This window comes from Nyctereutes procyonoides, unplaced genomic scaffold, assembly GCF_905146905.1.
Source record: "Nyctereutes procyonoides isolate TBG_1078 unplaced genomic scaffold, NYPRO_anot_genome, whole genome shotgun sequence".
In the NCBI taxonomy this organism is placed as follows: domain Eukaryota; kingdom Metazoa; phylum Chordata; class Mammalia; order Carnivora; family Canidae; genus Nyctereutes; species Nyctereutes procyonoides.
Genome location: NW_026575125.1, coordinates 49,440,840 through 49,463,776, shown reverse-complemented (window position 1 = coordinate 49,463,776; position 22,937 = coordinate 49,440,840). Strand labels below are relative to the sequence as shown.

Below are 22,937 nucleotides of genomic sequence, written 5' to 3'. Positions count from 1 at the left end.
TAAGTTAAATATATGTACTATACAACTTAATAATTAAAATAAAACAAAAGATGGGTAATAAGCTAAAAGATGACATAAATGTAATCATAAAAAATACTAAATCCAAAAGAAAGTAGAAAAAAAGAAAAATGATAACAAAGAACAGGTGGGACAAACAGAAGACAAATGACAAGATGCTATATTTAAACCTTACCATATCAATAATCGTGTTAAATATAAATGGTCTATACAACCCAAGTGAAAGACAGATAGTCACACTGAAGTAAAGAAAGCAACATTCAACTATTGACTACCTACAAGAAACACAATTTAAATATAAAGACAAAATTGTTAAAAGAAAATGCATGGAATAATATATACTATGTTAAAGGTAATCAAAAGAAAGCTGGGATACTAGTATTTTATTAATATAGTTTCCTACTGAGGATATAAATTATGTATTTTGCTGTAATAGTGCTTCAGGAACATCCCTGTGTATATCTTTGTGCATCCTAAGCTTCTTTTTTTTTGAGGGGGGGAGGAGAGGGAAAGAGGGGATGAGAGGAAAGGGACAGAGGGAGGGAAAGAATCCTCAAACAGACTCTATAACAAGTGCAGAGCTCAAGCCCAACACAGGGCTCAATCCCATGAACCCAAGAACATGACCTGAACTGAAATCAAAAGTCAGAGGCTTAACTGACTGAGCCACCCAGGCATCCCTCATATGCTTATTCTTTACAATACATTCTGTGAATGGAACTGCTCGTTCACAGGATTGCACAATTAAATTTCTCTCTTGTCATTAACAGATTGCCCTTGAAATAAGGTTCTGTGTGCCGAGGGCTACAGGTGTGGGAAGAATGAGGGAATGATGGCTAAAGAGTATGAAAATTCTTTTGTGGAGTGCTGAAAATGTGCTGAAATTAGATTGTGAGGATAGTTGTCTAATTCTCTGATACAGTAAAAGCTATAGAATTTTATACTTTAGATAAGTGAATATTCTGGTGGGGGAATTATAAAGCTATTAAAAAAGAAAGTTGGAGTGGCTATATTAATATCAGACAAAATGGATTTCAGAGCAAAGAATATTACATGACAGAAGGTTAATTCATGATGATAAAGGAATTAATTCATTACAAGAACATAACAATCCTAAATGTTTATACACCTAATGATACAATTTCAAAACTGAAGGAGTAAAATTTTAAAGAACTATAAGGAAAAATTAAGAGATCCAAAATTATACTCAAAGATTTCAGTATATTTTCTTAATAACTGATAGAAAAAGTAGTAAATCAGCAAGGATGTAGCACACTTTACACTATTAATCAGCTTGACCTGAATAATGCTTATAGAACACTCAAACAATAGTAAAATATACATTTTTCGCAAGTGCACATAGAACATTTGCAAATAAAGACAATATTCTGGGCGATAGAACAAGACTTAACGTTTTTAAAAGGATTCAAGTCATGCAAAATTATGACCTTTGACTACATGATTTCAAATTCATTATACAGCTAAACTAATTAAGACAGTGTGGAAGTGGTAAAAGGAAGAGATGAACAGAACAATGGAAGAGAATGCAAAATCCAGAAGGAGACCCACATGCATATATGACAACTAATTTCAATAAATGTGCAAGGTAATTCAGTTGAAAAAGGATAGTTTTTAAATAAATAATGCTGAAAAAATGATGCTGGAATGATTAGATAGCCATGTGCAAAAAGAATGAACTTTGGTTCATACCTTAAGTACAAAAATTAATATATAAAATTGATCACAGAACTAACCATACACTTAAACTTATAAAATTTCTTGAAGAGAACACAGGAAAAAAATCTTTGTTACCTTAGATTAGGTAAAGGTTTCGTAGCTATTCCATAAAAGAGGAAAAAAGATAAAGCCATCAAACTTCTCATGAAAGACATTGATAAGAAAATAAAAGAAAAAATTATAAAACATACATCTGATAATTTGTATCTAAAATATTTAAAGAGCAGGGTGGGACAAGATAGCAGAGGAGTAGGGTCCCCAAGTCACCTGTCCCCACCAACTTACCTAGGTAACTTTCAAATCATCCTGAAAACCTACGAATTCAATCTGAGATTTAAAGAGAGAACAGCTGGAACGCTATAGAGAGAAGGGTTTGTGCTTCTAACAAGTACAACTCGTATTTAGCCACCCTGCACTGAGCAAAATGACAAGAATTCACCACAAAAGAAAGAATCAGGAACAGTACTCTCTCCCACAGAGTTACAGAATTTGGATTACAATTTGATGTCAGAAAGACAATTCAGAAGCAAAATTATAAAGATACTGATGGGGCAGCCCCGGTGGCACAGCAGTTTAGTGCCGCCTGCAGCCCAGGGCATGATCCCGGAGACCCAGGATCGAGTCTCAAGTCAGGCTCCTGCATGGAGCCTGCTTCTCCCTCTGCCTGTGTCTCTGCCTCTCTCTCTCTCTCTCTCTCTCTCTCTCTCTCTGTGTGTGTGTGTGTGTGTCTCATGAATAAATAAATAAATAAAAATCTTTAAAAAATAAAATAAAGATACTGATGGCTCTGGAAAAAAGCATAAAGGATTCAAGAGACTTCATGACTGCAAAATATAGATCTAATCAGGCCAAAATTAAAAATCAATTAAATGAGATGCAATCCAAACTGGAGGTCCTAACAACGAGGGTTAATGAGGTAGAAGAAAGAGTGGGGAAAAAAAAAAAGAGTGACATAGAACACAAGTTGATGGCAAGGAAGGAAGCTGAGGAAAAAATAGAAAAAATTAAAAGACCATGAGGAAAGGTTAAAGGAAATAAATGACAGCCTCAGAAGGAAAAATCTATGTTTAATTGGGGTTCCAGAGGGCGCCAAGAGGGACAGAGGACCAGAAAGCATATTTGAACAAATCACAGCTGAGAACTTCCCTAACAATGCCTGGAAGGAAACAGGCATTCAGATCCAGGAGATACAGAGGTCCCCCCCTAAAATCAATACTTTACCCAGCAAGGCTCTCATTCAGAATAGAAGGAGAGATAAATAGCTTCCAAGATAGGCAGAAACTGAAAGAATATGTGACCACCAAGCCGGCTCTGCAAGAAATACTAAGGGGGATTCTGTAATAGAAAGAGGAAGTCCAAGGGAACAATCCACAAAAACAGGGACTGAATAGGTATTACGATGACACTAAATTCATATCTTTTAATACTAATTTTGAATGTGAATGGTCTTAATGATCCTATCAAAAGACGTAGGTTTTCAGACTGGATAAAAAAGCAGGTCCCATCTTATGCTGAATACAAGAGATGCATTTTAGACCTAAGCATACCTACAGCCTGAAAATGAAAGGTTGGAGAACCATTTACCATTCAAATGGTCCTCAAAAGAAAGCAGGGGTAGCAATCCTCATATCAGATAAATTAAAGTTTATCCAAAGACTGTAGTAAGAGATTAAGAAGGACACTATATTATACTTAAAGGATCTATCTAACAAGAGGAACTAACAATCATGAATATTTATGACCTTAATGTGGGAGCTGCCAAGTATATCAACCAATTAATAACCAAAGCAAAGACATACTTAGATAATAATACACTAACACTGGGAGACTTCAACACGGCACTTTCTGCAAATGACTGATATTCTAAGGACAACATATCCAAAGAAACAAGAGCTTTAAATGATACACTGGCCCAGATGGATTTCACAGATATTTATAGAACTTTACATCCAAACGCAACCGAATACAAATTCTTCTCAAGTGCACATGGAACTTTCTCCAGAATAGACCACATACTGGGTCACAAATCAGGTCTCAACCGATACCAAAAGACTGGGGTACTCCCCTGCATATTATCAGACCATAATGCTTTGAAACTTGAACTCAATCACAAGAAGAATTTTGGAAGAAACTTAAACATGTGGAGGTTAAAAAGCATCCTGCTAAAAGATCAAGGGTCAACCAGTAAATTAGAGAAGAATTAAAAAGATTCGTGGAAACTAATGAGAATGAAGATACAATCACTCAAAATCTTTGGGATACAGCAAAAGCAGTCCTAAGAGGGAAATACATCACAATATAAGCATCCGTCAAAAAATTGGAAAAACCTCAAATACACAAGCTAACCTTGCACACCTAAAGGAACTGGAGAAAGAACAGCAAATAAAGCCTACACCAAGCAGAAGAGAGTTAATAAAGATTCGAGCAGAACTCAATGAAATAGAGACCAGAAGAACTGTAGAACAGATCAAATCTGGGAGTTGGTTCTTTGAAAGAATTAATAAGATAGATAAATCAGGGGCAGCCCTGGTGGCACAGCGGTTTAGCACTGCCTGCAGCCCGAGGTGTGATCCTGGAGACCTGGGATCGAGTCCCACATCAGGCTCCCTGCATGGAGTCTGCTTCTTCCTCTGCCTGTGTCTCTGCCTCTCTCTCTCTCTCTCTCTGAATAAATAAATAAGTCTTAAAAAATACAGATAAACCATTGGCCAGCCTTATTAAAAACAAAAGAGAAAAGACTCCAATTAATAAAATCATGAATGAAAGAGGAGAGATCACAACCGATACCAAGGAAATACAAGCGATTTTAAAAACATATTATGAGCAGCTATGCGCCAATAAATTAGGCAATCTAGAAGAAATGGATGCATTTCTGGAAAACCCCAAACTACCAACACTGGTACAGGAAGAAATAGAAAACCTGAACAGGCCAATAACCAGGGACGAAATTGAAGCAGTCATCAAAACCTCCCAAGACACAAAAGTCTAGGTCCAGATGGCTTCCCAGGGGAATTATATTAAACATTTAAAGAAGAAACAATACCTGTTCTACTAATGCTGTTCCAAAGGATAGAAAGGAATGAAATACTTCCAAACTCTTTTCTTTTTTTAAATTTATTTTTTACTGGTGTTCAATTTGCCAACATATAGAATAACACCCAGTGCTCATCCCATCAAGTGCTCCCCTCAGTGCCCATCACCCAGTCACCCCCACCCCCCGCCCACCTCCCCTACCCTCACCCCTAGTTCATTTCCCAGAGTTAGGAGTCTCTCATGTTCTATCTCCCTTTCTGATGTTTCCCACTCATTTTTCTCCTTTCCCCTTTATTCCCTGTCACTATTTTTTATATTCCCCAAATGAATGAGACCATATAATGTTTGTGCTTCTCAGATTGACTTACTTCACTCAGCATAATACCCTCCAGTTCCATCCACGTTGAAGCAAATGGTGGGTATTTGTTGTTTCTAATGGCTGAGTAATATTCCATTGTATACATAAACCACATCTTCTTAATCCATTCATCTTTCGATGGACACCGAGGCTTCTTCCACAGTTTAGCTATTGTGGACATCGCTGCTATAAACATCGGGGTGCAAGTGTCCCAGCGTCCAGACTCTTTTCTATGAGGCCAGCATCACCTTAATGCCAAAACCAGACAAAGACCCCACCAAAAAGGAGAATTATAGGCCAATATCCCTGATGAACACAGATGCAACAATTCTCAACAAGATACTAGCCAATAGGATCCAACAGTACATTAAGAAGATTAATCACCATGACAAAGTAGGATTTTTCCCTGAGATGCAAGGCTGTTTCAACACTCATAAAGCAATCAACATGATAGATCATATCAACAAGAGAAAAAACAAGAACCATATGATTCTCTCATTAGATGCAGAGAAAGCATTTGACAAAATACAGCATCCATTGCTGATCAAAACTCTTCAGAGTGGAGGGATAGAGGGAACATTCCTCAGCACCTTAAAAACCATCTATGAAAATCCCACAGCAAATATCATTCTCAAAGGGGAAACACTGGGAGCCTTTCCCCTAAGATCAGGAACAAGACAGGGAAGTCCACTCTCACCACTGCTATTCAACATAGTACTAAAAGTCCTAGCTTCAGCAATCAGACAACAAAAAGAAATAAAAGGCATCAAATTGGCAAAGAAGTAGTCAAACTCTCCCTCTTTGCAGATGACATGATACTGTACAAAGAAAACCCAAAAGACTCCACCCCAAGATTGCTAGAACTCATACAGCAATTTGGTAGCGTGGCAGGATACAAAATCAATGCCCAGAAATCAGTGGCATTTCTATACACTAACAATGACTGAAGAAAGAGAACTTAAGGAGTTAATCCCATTGACAATTGCACCCAAAAGCATAAGATACCTAGGAATAAGCCTAACCTAAGTGTTCCTAAACTACGGAACACTTCTGAAAGAAATTGAGGAAGACACAGAGAGATGTTAAAATATTCCATGCTCATGGATTAAAAGAATTAATATTGTGAAAATATCAATGCTACCCAGGGCAATTTACACATTTAATGCAATCCTTATCAAAACACTATGGACTTTCTTCACAGAGTTGTAACAAATCATCTTAAGATTTCTGTGGAATCAGAAAAGACCCCAAATGGCCAGGGGAATATTGAAAAAGAAAACCAGAGCCGGGGGCATCACAATGCTGGATTTCAAGCTGTACTACAAAGCTGTAATCATCAAGACAGCATGGTATTGGCACAAAAAAGAGACACATAGATCAATGGAACAGAACAGAGAACCCAGAAATGGGCCCTCAACTCTATGGTCAACTAATTTTCGACAAAGCAGGAAAGACTATCCACTGGAAAAAAGACAGTCTCTTCAATAAAAGGTGCTGGAAAAATTGGACAGCCACGTGCAGAAGAATGAAACTAGACCATTCTCTTACACCAGACACAAAGATAAACTCAAAATGGAGGAAAGATCTCAATGTGAGACAAGAATCTATTAAAATCCAAGAGCAGAACACAGGCAACACCCTTTTTGAACTTGGCCACAGCAACGTCTTGCAAGATACATCTATAAAGGCAAGGGAGACAAAAGCAAAAATGAAGTACTGGGACTTCATCAAGATAAGAAGCTTTTGCACAGCAAAGGATACAGTCAACAAAACTAAAAGACAACCTACAGAATGGGAGAAGATATTTGCAAATGACATATCAGATAAAGGGCTAGTTTCCAAGATCTATAAAGAACTTATGAAACTCAATAGCAAAGAAACAATCCAATCATGAAATGGGCAAAAGACATGAACAGAAATCTCACAGAGGAAGACATAGACATGGCAACAAGCACATGAGAAAATGCTCCGTATCACTGGCCATCAGGGAAATACAAATCAAAACCACAATGAGATACCACCTCACACCAGTGAGAATGGGGAAAATTAACAAGACAGGAAACAAAAAATGTTGGAGAGGATGTGGAGAAACGGGAAGCCTCTTGCACTGTTGGTGGGAATATGAACTGGTGCAGCCACTCTGGAAAACTGTGTGGAGGTTCCTCAAAGAGTTAAAAATAGATCTGCCCTATGACCCAGCAATTGCACTGTTGGGGATTTACCCCAAAGATACAGATGCAATGAAATGCTGGGACACCTGCACCCCAATGTTTATAGCAGCAATGTCCACAATAGCTAAACTGTGGAAGGAGCCTCAGTGTCCTTTGAAAGATGAATGGATAAAGAAGATGCGGTCTATATATACAGTGGAATATTACTCAGCCATTAGAAACAACAAATACCATTTGCTTCAATGTGGATGGAGCTGGAGGGTATTATGCTGAGTGAAGTAAGTCAATTGGAGAAAGACGAACATTATATGGTCTCATTCATTGGGGGAATATAAAAAATAGTGAAAGGGAATAAAGCGGAAAGAAGAGAAAATCAGTGGGAAATATCAGAGAGGGTGACAGAACATGAGAGTCTCCTAACTCTGGGAAATGAACAAGGGGTGGTGGAAGGGAGGTGGGCAGGGCATTGTGGTGACTGGATGATGGGCACTGAGGGGAGCACTTGACGTGATGAGCATTGGGTGTTGATGCTATATGTTGGCAAATCGAACTCCAATAAAAAATATACAAAAAAACAAATAAAAATAAAATAAAATGTATAAAGAACTTTCAAAATTCAATAAGAAAACAAAGTTCCCTATATCTTAGTAACTAAAATATTTTTCTTCCCTATGTTCTAGCCACTATGATACAAGATGAATAAAACATATTAGAGATAACATTTTTAAAAAGAAAACTAAGTTCCCTATAGAAAACTGGGCAAAAGATTTATATAAACACTCTGCCAGGGCAGCCCCAGTGGCTCAGCAGTTTAGCAGTACCTTCGGCCTGGGATGGGATCCTGAAGACCTGGGATTGAGTCCCAGGTCAGGCTCCCTGCATGGAGCCTGCTTCTCCCTCTGCCTGTGTCTCTGCCTGCCTCTCTCTCTCTCTCTGTCTGTCTCTCATGAATAAATAAATAAAATATATTTTTTAAAAAAACAACACTCTGCCAAAGAAGATATATGGATTTCAAATGTTAGACATTACAGAAATATAGTTAAAACCACAATAAGAGAGGAGGGGCAAGATGGCGGAAGAGTAGGGTCCCCAAATCACCTGTCCCCAACAAATTACCTAGATAACCTTCAAACCATCCTGAAAATCTACGAATTCGGCCTGAGATGTAAAGAGAGACCAGCTGGAATGCTACAGTGAGAAGAGTCCGCGCTTCTATCAAGGTAGGAAGACGGGGAAAAAGAAATAAAGGAACAAAAGGCCTCCGAGGGGGAGGGGCCCCGGAGGAGCCGGGCTGAGGCCGGGGCGAGTGTCCCCAGGACAGGAAAGCCCCGTCCCGGAGGAGCAGGAGCTGCACCAACCTTCCCGGACGGGGGGTAAAGGGGCTCGCAGGGAGTTGGAGCAGGACCCAGGAGGGCGGGGATGCCCTCGGGCTCCCTGGGACACTAACAGACACCTGCGAGCGCAGGAGAGTGCTCCGAGCTCCCTAAGGGCTGCAGCACGCACCGGAGCAGATCGGAGGGGCTCGGGAGCGGCTCCAGGGAGGGAGCTGCGGGGCGGGAGCGCGAATCCAACAGCGCAGGCCCCGGAGCACAGGGCGCTGGGACACAGCCCAGGATCCGGCCTCCCCCCGGGACAGGCAGAGGCCGGGAGGGCCCAGGACAGCGAGGACGCTCCTGCCGGGAACTGAGCAGATCAGCGGCCCCGCCCCGGAGCCTCCAGGCCCTGCAGATGGAAAGCCGAGAGCCCCGAGCCCCGTAGTTCCTGCGGAGGCTGAATCCAGGCTTCTAGAGTTGCCATAGCAACTGCAACTGTTCCTCCTGAGACCTCACAGGGTAAACAACCCCCGCTGAGCCCTGCAGCAGGCAGGGGCAGAGCAGCTCCCCCAAGTGCTAACACCTGAAAATCAGCGCAGCAGGCCCCTCCCCCAGAAGACCAGCTGGACGGACCAGTTCCAGGGGAAGTCAAGGGAGTTAAAGTCTACAGAAATACTCCCCCGTGTTTTTTTTTTCTTTTCTTTTTTGATTTCTGATTGCTTCCCCCACCCCCTTTTTTTTTCACCTTTCTTTCTTTTTCTTTCCCTTTTTCTTCTCTTCTTTCCTTTTTCTTTTCTTTTTCTTTTTTCTTTTTCTCTTTCTTTCCTTGTCTCTCTTTCTCTCCTTTTCCCAATACAACTTGTTTTTGGCCACTCCGCACTGAGCAAAATGACTAGAAGGAAAACCTCACCTCAAAAGAAAGAATCAGAAACAGCCCTCTCTCCCACAGAGCTACAAAATCTGGATTACAATTCAATGTCAGAAAGCCAATTCAGAAGCACTATTATACAGCTACTGGTGGCTCTAGAAAAAAGCATTAAGGACTCACGAGACTTCATGACTGCAGAATTTAGATCCAATCAGGCAGAAATTAAAAATCAACTGAATGAGATGCAATCCAAACTAGAAGTCCTAACGACGAGGGTTAACGAGGTGGAAGAACGAGTGAGTGACATAGAAGACAAGTTAATGGCAAAGAGGGAAACTGAGGAAAAAAGAGACAAACAATTAAAGGACCATGAAGACAGATTAAGGCAAATAAACGACAGTCTAAGGAAGAAAAACCTACGTTTAATTGGGGTTCCCGAGGGCGCCGAAAGGGACAGAGGGCCAGAATATGTATTTGAACAAATCCTAGCTGAAAACTTTCCCAATCTGGGAAGGGAAACAGGCATTCAGATCCAGGAAATAGAGAGATCCCCCCTAAAATCAATAAAAACCGTTCAACACCTCGACATTTAATAGTGAAGCTTGCAAATTCCAAAGATAAAGAGAAGATCCTTAAAGCAGCAAGAGACAAGAAGTCCCTGACTTTCATGGGGAGGAATATTAGGGTAACAGCAGACCTCTCCACAGAGACGTGGCAGGCCAGAAAGGGCTGGCAGGATATATTCAGGGTCCTAAATGAGAAGAACATGCAACCAAGAATCCTTTATCCAGCAAGGCTCTCATTCAAAATGGAAGGAGAGATAAAGAGCTTCCAAGACAGGCAGGAACTGAAAGAATATGTGACCTCCAAACCAGCTCTGCAAGAAATTTTAAGGGGGACTCTTAAAATTCCCCTTTAAGAAGAAGTTCAGTGGAACAATCCACAAAAACAAGGACTGAATAGATATCATGATGACACTAAACTCATATCTGTCAATAGTAACTCTGAACGTGAACAGGCTTAATGACCCCATCAAAAGGCGCAGGGTTTCAGACTGGATAAAAAAGCAGGACCCATCTATTTGCTGTCTACAAGAGACTCATTTTAGACAGAAGGACACCTACAACCTGAAAATAAAAGGTTGGAGAACCATTTACCATTCAAATGGTCCTCAAAAGAAAGCAGGGGTAGCCATCCTTATATCAGATAAACTAAAATTTACCCCGAAGACTGTAGTGAGAGACGAAGAGGGACACTATATCATACTTGAAGGATCTATCCAACAAGAGGACTTAACAATCCTCAATATAAATGCCCCGAATGTGGGAGCTGCCAAATACTTAAACGAATTATTAACCAAAGTGAAGAAATACTTAGATAATAATACACTTATACTTGGTGACTTCAATCTAGCTCTCTCTACCCTTGATAGGTCTTCTAAACACAACATCTCCAAAGAAACGAGAGCTTTAAATGATACACTGGACCAGATAGATTTCACAGATATCTACAGAACTTTACATCCAAACTCAACTGAATACACATTCTTCTCAAGTGCACATGGAACTTTTTCCAGACTAGACCACATACTGGGTCACAAATCGGGTCTGAACCGATACCAAAAGATTGGGATCGTCCCCTGCATATTCTCAGACCATAACGCCTTGAAATTAGAACTCAATCACAAGAAGAAGTTTGGAAGGACCTCAAACACGTGGAGGTTAAGGACCATCCTGCTAAAAGATAAAAGGGTCAACCAGGAAATTAAGGAAGAATTAAAAAGATTCATGGAAACTAATGACAATGAAGATACAACTGTTCAAAATCTTTGGGATGCAGCAAAAGCAGTCCTGAGGGGGAAATACATCGCAATACAAGCATCCATTCAAAAACTGGAAAGAACTCAAATACAAAAGCTAACCTTACACATAAAGGAGCTAGAGAAGAAGCAGCAAATCGACCCGACGCCCAGCAGAAGAAGAGAGTTAATTAAAATTCGAGCAGAACTCAACGAAATTGAGACCAGAAGAACTGTGGAACAGATCAATAGAACCAGGAGTTGGTTCTTTGAAAGAATTAATAAGATAGATAAACCATTAGCCAACCTTATTAAAAAGAAGAGAGAGAAGACTCAAATTAATAAAATCATGAATGAGAAAGGAGAGATCACTACCAACACCAAGGAAATACAAACGATTTTAAAAACATATTATGAACAGCTCTACGCCAATAAATTAGGCAATCTAGAAGAAATGGACGCATTCCTGGAAAGCCACAAACTACCAAAACTGGAGCAGGAAGAAATAGAAAACCTGAACAGGCCAATAACCAGGGAGGAAATTGAAGCAGTCATCAAAAACCTCCCAAGACACAAGAGTCCAGGGCCAGATGGCTTCCCAGGGGAATTCTATCAAACGTTTAAAGAAGAAATCATACCTATTCTACTAAAGCTGTTTGGAAAGATAGAAAGAGATGGAGTACTTCCAAATTCATTCTATGAGGCCAGCATCACCTTAATTCCAAAACCAGACAAAGACCCCACCAAAAAGGAGAATTACAGACCAATATCCCTGATGAACATGGATGCAAAAATTCTCAACAAGATACTAGCCAATAGGATCCAACAACACATTAAGAAAATTATTCACCATGACCAAGTAGGATTTATCCCCGGGACGCAAGGCTGGTTCAACACTCGTAAAACAATCAATGTGATTCATCATATCAGCAAGAGAAAAACCAAGAACCATATGATCCTCTCATTAGATGCAGAGAAAGCATTTGACAAAATACAGCATCCATTCCTGATCAAAACTCTTCAGAGTGTAGGGATAGAGGGAACTTTCCTCGATATCTTAAAAGCCATCTACGAAAAGCCCACAGCAAATATCATTCTCAATGGGGAAGCACTGGGAGCCTTTCCCCTAAGATCAGGAACCAGACAGGGATGTCCACTCTCACCACTGCTATTCAACATAGTATTGGAAGTCCTAGCCTCAGCAATCAGACAACAAAAAGACATTAAAGGCATTCAAATTGGCAAAGAAGAAGTCAAACTCTCCCTCTTCGCCGATGACATGATACTCTACATAGAAAACCCAAAAGCCTCCACCCCAAGATTGCTAGAACTCATACAGCAATTTGGTAGCGTGGCAGGATACAAAATCAATGCCCAGAAATCAATGGCATTCCTATACACTAACAATGAGACTGAAGAAAGAGAAATTAAGGAGTCAATCCCATTTACAATTGCACCCAAAAGCATAAGATACCTAGGAATAAACCTAACCAAAGAGGTAAAGGATCTATACCCTAAAAACTATAGAACACTTCTGAAAGAAATTGAGGAAGACACAAAGAGATGGAAAAATATTCCATGCTCATGGATTGGCAGAATTAATATTGTGAAAATGTCAATGCTACCCAGGGCAATTTACACGTTCAATGCAATCCCTATCAAAATACCATGGACTTTTTTCAGAGACTTAGAACAAATCATTTTAAGATTTGTGTGGAATCAGAAAAGACCCCGAATAGCCAGGGGAATTTTAAAAAAGAAAACCATAGCTGGGGGCATCACAATGCCAGATTTCAGGTTGTACTACAAAGCTGTGGTCATCAAGACAGTGTGGTACTGGCACAAAAACAGACACATAGACCAATGGAACAGAATAGAGAATCCAGAAATGGACCCTGAACTTTATGGTCAACTAATATTCGACAAAGGAGGAAAGACGATCCACTGGAAGAAAGACAGTCTCTTCAATAAATGGTGCTGGGAAAATTGGTCATTCACATGCAGAAGAATGAAACTAGACCACTCTCTTGCACCATACACAAAGATAAACTCAAAATGGATCAAAGATTTAAATGTGAGACAAGACTCCATCAAAATCCTAGAGGAGAACACAGGCAACACCCTTTTTGAACTTGGCCACAGTAACTTCTTGCAAGATACATCCACGAAAACAAAAGAAACAAAAGCAAAAATGAACTATTGGGACTTCATCAAGATAAGAAGCTTTTGCACAGCAAAGGATACAGTCAACAAAACTCAAAGACAACCTACAGAATGGGAGAAGATATTTGCAAATAACATATCAGATAAAGGGCTAGTTTCCAAAATCTATAAAGAACTTCTTAAACTCAACACCAAAGAAACAAACAATCCAATCATGAAATGGGCAAAAGACATGAAGAGAAATCTCACAGAGGAAGACATAGACATGGCCAACATGCACATGAGAAAATGCTCTGCATCACTTGCCATCAGGGAAATACAAATCAAAACCACAATGAGATACCACCTCACACCAGTGAGAATGGGGAAAATTAATAAGGCAGGAAACAACAAATGTTGGAGAGGATGCGGAGAAAAGGGAACCCTCTTACACTGTTGGTGGGAATGTGAACTGGTGCAGCCACTCTGGAAAACTGTGTGGAGGTTCCTCAAAGAATTAAAAATAGACCTGCCCTATGACCCAGCAATTGCACTGTTAGGGATTTACCCCGAAGATTCAGATGCAATGAAACGCCGGGGCACCTGCACCCCGATGTTTCTAGCAGCCATGTCCACAATAGCCAAACTGTGGAAGGAGCCTCGGTGCCCATCGAAAGATGAATGGATAAAGAAGATGTGGTTTATGTATACAATGGAATATTACTCAGCCGTTAGAAACGACAAATACCCACCATTTGCTTCAACGTGGATGGAACTGGAGGGTATTATGCTGAGTGAAGTAAGTCAATCGGAGAAGGACAAACAGTGTATGTTCTCACTCATTTGGGGAATATGAATAATAGTGAAGGGGAATATAAGGGAAGGGAGAAGAAATGTGTGGGAGATATCAGAAAGGGACACAGAACATAAAGACTTCTAACTCTGGGAAATGAACTAGGGGTGGTGGAAGGGGAGGAGGGCGGGGGGTGGGGGTGAATGGGTGACGGGCACGGAGGGGGACACTTGACGGGATGAGCACTGGGTGTTATTCTGTATGTTGGTAAATTGAACTCCAATAAAAATTAATTTATATTAAAAAAAAACCACAATAAGATACCACTACCCAACTATTAGAATGGGTAAAGTATTTTTTAAACAGACAAGTAGGAATTTAAATGGACAATTCCAAGTTGGTATACATCAACTATTAGAATGGGTATTTTTTAAACGGACAAGTAGGAATTTTATTTTTTTTGACAAGTAGAAATTTTAAATGGACAATTCCAAGCTGATATACATCAACTATTAGAATGGGTAAAGTATTTTTTAAATGGACAATTCCAAGCAGATCACCTGGAACACTCAAACATAACTGGTTAGAGTGTAAAATTGTATAGCTACTTAGAAAAACAGCTTGGCAGTTTCTGATAATTAAACATGTATCTACCATACAACCCAAAAATCCAACTCCTAGATATTTATCCTAGAGAAGTTAAATTTTATCATCACACAAAATCTGTAAACAGATATTTATAGCACATTTATTCACACTTGCTCACAATGGAAACCATCCAAATATACTTCAAATGGTGAATGAATAAACTGTGGCAATGAAGAAGAACAAACTATGGAAACACAACAGTATGAATGGGTTTTGAATACATTATGATAAGTGAAAGACAGGCTCAAAAAGCTTTATACTGTATGATCTCATTTATATGACATTTTGGAAAAGGCAAAAATACAGAGATAGAAATGAGTTCAGTTGTGTCCAGGGCTAAAAGTGGTGGGAAGGAATGACAATAAAGGAGCCTGAGGCAATTTTTTGTTCTGTATCATGATGGTAATGGTGGTTACATAACTGTATACATTTGTCAAAACTCACAGATTTATTAATATAAATAAACCTCAAAGAATCTAGTAAGTTTTATTCTATATATTATCAACAAACATGGCTTTAAAAAATGGTCACAGATAACTAGGGGGGGAAAAAAAGACTGAGCTGATGGTATGTTTAAAAAGGAAAAAATTTCTGGGCAGCCTAGGTGCCTCAGCGGTTTAGCGCCACCTTCAGCCCAGGGTGCGATCCTGGAGACCCGGGATGGAGTCCCACATCAGGCTCCCTGCATGGAGCCTGCTTCTCCCTCTGCCTCTGCCTTTCTCTCTCTCTCTCTCTCTCTCTCTTTCTTTCTTTCTCTCTCTCTCTGTGTGTCTTTCATGAATAAATAAATTTTAAAAAATCTTTAAAAAATAAATAAAAGTAAAAAAATTTATTTTAATAGAATGTTAAAAGGTTTAATAGGAAATCTATTTTTTTTTGCCATTTCTGTTGGTAAAAAGTTAAAATTTTTTTAATCTTTCAACATAGTACATCAAATATAACAAATTCCCAAAGGTCTCTAATGAAAAAATTGATGTGGACATGACTACAATATAAAGGATGCCTGGGTAGCTCAGTTGGTTAAGCATCTGCCTTTGGCTTAGGTCATGATCCTGGGGTCCTAGGATTGAGTCCCACATGGGGCTCCCTGTTCAGCAGGGAGTCTGCTTCTCCCTCTCCCTCTAAACCTCCTCCTGCTCATGTGTGTACTCTCTATCTTAAATAAGTAAAATCTTAAAAAAAAATAAACCCTGATAAAGAACTGACTTCAATTTACTAATCTTTAATTAATATACAGGTATACTTTACTATCTTGGAACATTTCTTTTCCAAAGAAGAATAAACTATCTTTCTTTTTTTGAAGTGCAAAGCAGAGTCTGTTGCACATAGTAGGTATTCATAAACAGTTGCTTAGTTGGATTAGTATAAATTCTGTTTGGATCTATTAATTTAAACCTATCAATTTCTCAACTTATAACCTTCACAAGAGAGAACCAGTCTGGAGCTCAAGCTGCCTCAGGGTATCCTCAGCTACACTGAAGGCTGAATGGGAGTAATATCACAACATGGCATATCTGTAACCAAATCAAGATACAGGAGTGTAAAGACACATCAACTAGGAAACTATGCTTAACTTAATGGAAAGGGGACAGTACTAATGGGATGAAGTTCAGGTGAGCAACTTCAGCACTGTCAACTCTGTAGCAAGAAACTCCATTTCAAGGCCAAATCTCTCACCAATAACTTCCCAAATAAATGAAAATATTTAAAAGTCAGCTGGAGACTTTGATTATCTAAGACAACTCAACTGAAAAGGGTTTGCAGTGAATTCTCTCTTACCCCATACTTCCTTTTTGCATGGTTGTATCATCTTTACACAGGAAAGGTAGAATACACAACATATAACTCCACTCTTAAAAACAATCTTTTTTTCCTTTATGGTAGAAGAGGATTATTATTCTTTATATTAATAATTAAATATAATTCATAAATAATATACCTCTGCCAGAGTTGCCCTCTAAAACTGCAATCTTGAATACATAAAATTGAGTGAAAATATTTGTAGGATCACGTTGTTCAGCTTCTATCACTGCCTCTTTAGCCTGAAAAAAAGAAATATTGGCCCTCTTTTATAAAAGTAATAAGACCTTGTATTTCACTAATAGTATTAACATAGTCACTATGGTTGAGGATACTCATTATAAAAAGACGTGAATCTAAGTAAAATCTTTAAAGAACTGTTCTCTTAAAATGCTAAAGAAACTGTGCATTCTGCTTCTAGAAATAAGGTGCATGATATACATCAGACCAACACTCCAACTGAAAACAAAGATGTTAGATAACATTTTTTTCAATTCCAGAGTAACTTACAAGATAGTAAATTCTAAGGAAAGTGAAGTTCCAGAGAAACAAGCAGAGAATTAGAGCCACTTTTTTTCTGGTGGACATTTATAAATCTAAATAAATGTCACCTTTAGTTTTAATGAACCTCACTACTAGGTCAGGGAAACAGGTATCAAGCCTCAAGGGACCATACCCTTAGGCTAAGTACAAATCAGAACTAAACCTCCTACCTGCATCCCCAGAAGACTGCAAAGAAAGTTACTTTGGTTCTGAGATGAACACAGCAAAATGTGGTAGAAAGAACCAATCTCTGAGGTGTATATTTACAGCACCAAATTACATTAAGCCCCCAAATCTAGGCTTACTTTTTTCTTCTTTTTCTAATTCCTTGAGTTGTAAAGTTAGATTATTTGAGTTTTTTTTAATGTAGGTGTTTATCTCTATAAACTTTCTGCCGAGGACAATTTTTGATGCATCCCATAAGTTTGGATATGCTGTGTTTCCATTTCCTTTTGTCACAAAATACTTTGCGATTTCCCTTTTGATTTCTTCTTTAACGCATTGGTTGTTCAGGAATGTGTTTCTCAACCTCCATGCATTGTTGAGAAACAATGTGAATTGTTTTTCCTCCTGATATTTATTTACAGGTTTTACCATTGTGTTTGAAAAAGATATCTGATATGATTTCAATCTTCTCAAATTTGTTACAGCTTGCCTGCTAGCCCAACATATGGTCTATCCTGGAGAATGTTCCATGTGTGCTTCAGAGAAATATGTATTCTTCAGAGAAATATGTATTCTTCAGAGAAATATGTATCCTTCAGAGAAATAGAATATTCTTTTTTTTTTAATTTTTTATTTATTTATTTATGATAGTCACAGAGAGAGGCAGAGACACAGGCAGAGGGAGAAGCAGGCTCCATGCACTGGAAGCCCGATGTGGGATTCGATCCCGGGTCTCCAGGATCGCGCCCTGGGCCAAAGGCAGGCGCCAAACCACTGCGCCACCCAGGGATCCCGAAATAGAATATTCTATATGTATTTGTAAGGTCCATTTGGTCTATAGTGTTATTCAGGTCCACTATTTATATATTATTTTTCTGTCTGCATGATCTATGCATTGTTGAAAGTGGGTGTTGAAGTCCTTTACTATTTAAAATTGCTGCCTATTACTACCTTTAGTTTGTTAACATTTGCTTTATTTGTTTATTGTTAAATTCAAGTATAATTAATATACAGTGTTATATTAGTTTCAGGTATACAATATAATGATTCAACAATTTTATACATGTCTCAGTGCTCATCAAGATAAGTGTACTCTTTTTTTTTTTAAGATAAGTGTACTCTTAACCACCTTTATTTCACCTATCCCCCTAACCCACCTTTCCTCTGGCAACCACCAATTTGTTCTCTGTATTTAAAAGTCTCTTTTTGTCTGTATCCTTTTTTGTTGTTATGTGTTAAATAATGTATGGATGAAATCATATGATGTTTGTCTTTCTCTGACTGAGTTATTTCACTTAATATTATATCCTCTAGACTCTCTAGGTCCTTCCATAGTATTGCAAATGGCAAGAGTTCATTCTTTTTAATGGCTGAATAATTTCCAAGTGTATATATACCACATCATCTTCATTCATCTATCAATGAACAGTTCGTTTGCTTCCAAATCTTGGTTATTATAAATAATGCTGCAATAAACATAGGAGTGTAATATTTTCAAATTAGTGTTTTCCCTTTTGGCAGGGTAAATATCCAGTAATGGAAATACTGGATCATATAGTAATTCTAATTTTTGAAGAACCTCCAACGTGATTTCCACAGCTGCTCTGCCAATTTGCATTCCTACCAACAGTGCATGAGGGTACCCTTTTCTCCACATCTTTGTCAAAACTTGCTATTTCTTGTGTATTTGAATTAACCATTCTGACAGGTGTGAAATAGTATCTCACTATGGTTTTAATATACATTTTACCGATGATTAGTGATGCTGAGCATCTTTTTGGTTAGTATTAGTTTTAAATATTTAGTTGCTCTAATGTTCAGTGTATATATATTTACAATTGTCATATCCTCTGGATGAGGTGACCCCTTTATCACTATATAGTGACCTTTGTCTCTGGTGACCAATTTTGACTAAAGTTTATTTTATCTGATATAATTATAGCCACTCCTGCTCTCTTTTCCCTACCATTTGCATGTAATATCTTTTTCAGTCCCTTTCAGTTCATGCATATCCTTAAAGCTAAGTTAGTCTCTAGTAGGCAGCATACTGTTGGAATTTTTTTTATTAAAAATCCATTTATTCTGTGTCTTTGGAGAATTTCTTCCATTTATATTTAAAGTAATTTTGATAGGTATAGACCTACTATTCCCATTTTCTTAACTGTTTTCTTAATTTTTAATTCCTTTGTTTTTTCCCCTTGCTGTCTTTTTAAAAAATTTATTCTTGTATTGGTATGCTTTTATTCCTTTTTATTTATCTTTTATGTATGTACTATGGGTTTTTTCTTTGTGCTTACCATGTGGTTTACGAAAAGCATCTTATAGATATAACAGTCTATTTTAAACTGTTAACAACTTATGTTCAAATGCATAGAGAAACTCTACACTTTTACGTCTTCTCTCCTCACATTTATGCTATTCATCTCACACTTTACATCTTTTTATATTGTAAATCTGTTAACAAATTTTTATAGCTATAGTTATTTTTAATATCATTGTTTTTAACTTTCATAGTAGAGATAAAAGTGATTTACAAACTATCATTACAAAATAAGGGTATTCTGAATTTTATTATATTTTTATAACCCATTGAATGATATTTTGGTTGCTTCTAAGTTTTCACAATTATGAGTAATGTGCAGGATTTTGTGTGGATATTAGCTTACAGTTCATTTGGATAAAATACTAAGAAGGGCAATTACTAGATCATGTTGTGAGAGTATGTCTAGTTTTATAAGAAACTGAAATTATCTTTCAAAATGGCTCTACTATTATTTTTCTTACTAGCAATGAAAGAGAATTTCAATTTTGCCACATTTTCACCAGTATTTGGTTTTGTCAGTGTTTTAGATTTTAGCCATTTTAACAGTTGTGTAGTGGTATTGTTTTAATTTGCATTTTCTTGATGAAATATAATGTTGAGAATGTTTTTATATGCTTATTTGCCATCTATATGTCTTCTTTAGTAAGATACTGTTCAAGTCTTTTCTCAAATTTATAATTCATAATTATAAATTATAACTTTATAATTTCTTGTCTTTCTTTCTTGCCTTATTATTTAATTCTTTGTATATTTTGGATATCATTTTTTTAACCAAATATGTGTTTTGTAAATATTTTCTCTCACTGTATGGCTTAGGTTTCCATTCCTTAACAATATCTTTCCCATAGAGGTTTCTAATTTTAATAATGTCCAAGTACCAATTATTTTTCATCAAATGTGCTTCTGGTGTTATGTTTTTAAAAAGTCATCACTACCAATAAAACTGAAGAAAGAGAAATTAAGGAGTCAATCCCATTTACAATTGCACCCAAAAGCATAAGATACCTAAGGAATAAACCTAACCAAAGAGGTAAAGGATCTATACCCTAAAAACTACAGAAGACTTCTGAAAGAAATTGAGGAAGACACAAAGAGATGGAAAAATATTCCATGCTCATGGATTGGAAGAATATTGTGAAAATGTCAATGCTACCCAGGGCAATTTATACATTCAGTACAATCCCTATGAAAATACCATGGACTTTCTTCACAGAGTTGGAACAAATCAGCTTAAGATTTGTGTGGAATCAGAAAAGACCCCAAATAGCCAGGGGAATATTGAAAAAGAAAACCAAAGCCAGGGGCATCACAATGCTGGATTTCAAGCTATATTACAAAGCTGTGATCATCAAGACAGTGTGGTACTGTCACAAAAACAGACACATAGATTGATGGACCAGAATAGAGAACCCAGAAATGGGCCCTCAATTCTATGGTCAACTAATATTCGACAAAGCAGGAAAAACTATGCACTGGAAAAAGGACAGCCTGTTCAATAAATGGTGCTGGGAAAATTGGACAGCTACGTGCAGAAGAATGAAACTAGGCCATTCTCTTACACCATACACAAAGATAAACTCAAAATGGAGGAAAGATCTCAATGTGAGACAAGAATCCATCAAAATCCTAGAGGAGAACATAGGCAATACCCTTTTTGAACTTGGCCACAGCAACATCTTGCAAGATACATCTATGAGGGCAAGGAAAACAAAAGCAAAAATGAATTATTGGGACTTAATCAAGATAAAAAGCTTCTGTACAGCAAAAGAAACAGTCAACAAGGGTAGCCTGGGTAGCTCAGTGGTTTAGTGTCACCTTCGGTCCATGAGGTGATCCTGGAGACCCAGGATCGAGTACCACGTCGGGCTCCCTGCATGGGGCCTGCTTCTCTCTCTGCCTGTGTCTCTGCCTCTCATTCTCTCTCTGTGTCTCTCCTGAATAAATAAATAAAATCTTTAAAAAAGAAAAAGAAACAGTCAAGAAAACTAAAAGACAACCCACAGAACGGGAGAAGATATTTGCAAATGACATATCAGATAAAGGGCTAGTATCCAAGATCTAGAAAGAACTTATTAAGCTCAACAGTAAAGAAACAAACAATCCAATCATGAAATGGGCAAAAGACATGAACAGAAATTTTACCAAAGGGGACACAGCTATGGCCAACAAGCACATGAGAAAATACTTTGCATCACTGGCCATCTGGGAAATACAAATCAAAACCACAATGAGATACCATCTCACACCAGTGAGAATGGGGAAAATTAACAAGACAGGAAACAACAAATGTTGGAGAGGATGTGGAGAAACGGGAACCCTCTTGCACTGTTGGTGGAATGTGAACTGGTACAGCCACTCTGGAAAACTGTGTGGAGGTTCTTCAAAGAGTTAAAAATAGAACTGCCCTATGACCCAGCACTTGCACTTCTGGGGATTTACCCCAAAGATACAGATGCAGGGAAATGGCAGGATTGCTGCACCCCAATGTTTATAGCAGCAATGTCCACAATAGCCAAACTATGGAGGAGCCTCGGTGTCCTTCGAAAGATGAATGGATAAAGAAGATGTGGTCTATGTATACAATGGAATATTACTCAGCCATTAGAAACAACAAATACTCACCATTTGCTTCAACGTGGATGGAACTGGAGGGTATTATGCTGAGTGAAGTAAGTCAATCGGAGAAGGACAAACATTATATGATCTCATTCATTTGGGGAATATAAAAAATAGCGAAAGGGAATAAAGGGGAAAGGAGAGAAAATGAGTGGGAAATATCAGAGAGGGTGACAGAACATGAGAGACTCCTAACTCTGGGAAACGAACAAGGAGTAGTGAAAAGGGAGGTGGACGGGGGGATGGGGTGACTGGGTGACGGGCACTGAGGGGAGCACTTGACGGGATGAGCACTGGGTGTTATGCTATATGTTGGTAAATTGAACTCCAAAAAAATACAAAAAATTAATAAATAAAACTTAAAAAATAATAAAAAAATAAAAAGTCATCACTAACCTGGAAGAAATAGATGAATTTCAAGAAACATATAAATTAACAAAACTGCAACAGGAAGAAATAGAATACTTTGAATAGACTAATAAGTGGCAAAGAAACTGAATAATCAAACATATCCTAACAAACAAAAGTCCAGGATCAAATAGCTTCGCAGGTAAATTTTACCAAACACTTAAAAAAGAGTTAATACTCTTTTCATATATTCTCAAACTATT

At 38.1% G+C, this 22,937-nt stretch overlaps 1 protein-coding gene across 1 annotated transcript in view; it reads right to left on the bottom strand.

Moving 5' to 3' along the window:
• TEX11 (testis expressed 11) overlaps window positions 1-22,937 on the bottom strand; it is a 360,742-nt gene that overhangs the window by 134,183 nt on the left and 203,622 nt on the right. The window contains exon 16 of the mRNA XM_055338036.1: window positions 16,819-16,921. Within this exon, the coding sequence (XP_055194011.1) occupies window positions 16,819-16,921 (103 nt within the window). The remainder of the gene's footprint in view (window positions 1-16,818; window positions 16,922-22,937) is intronic.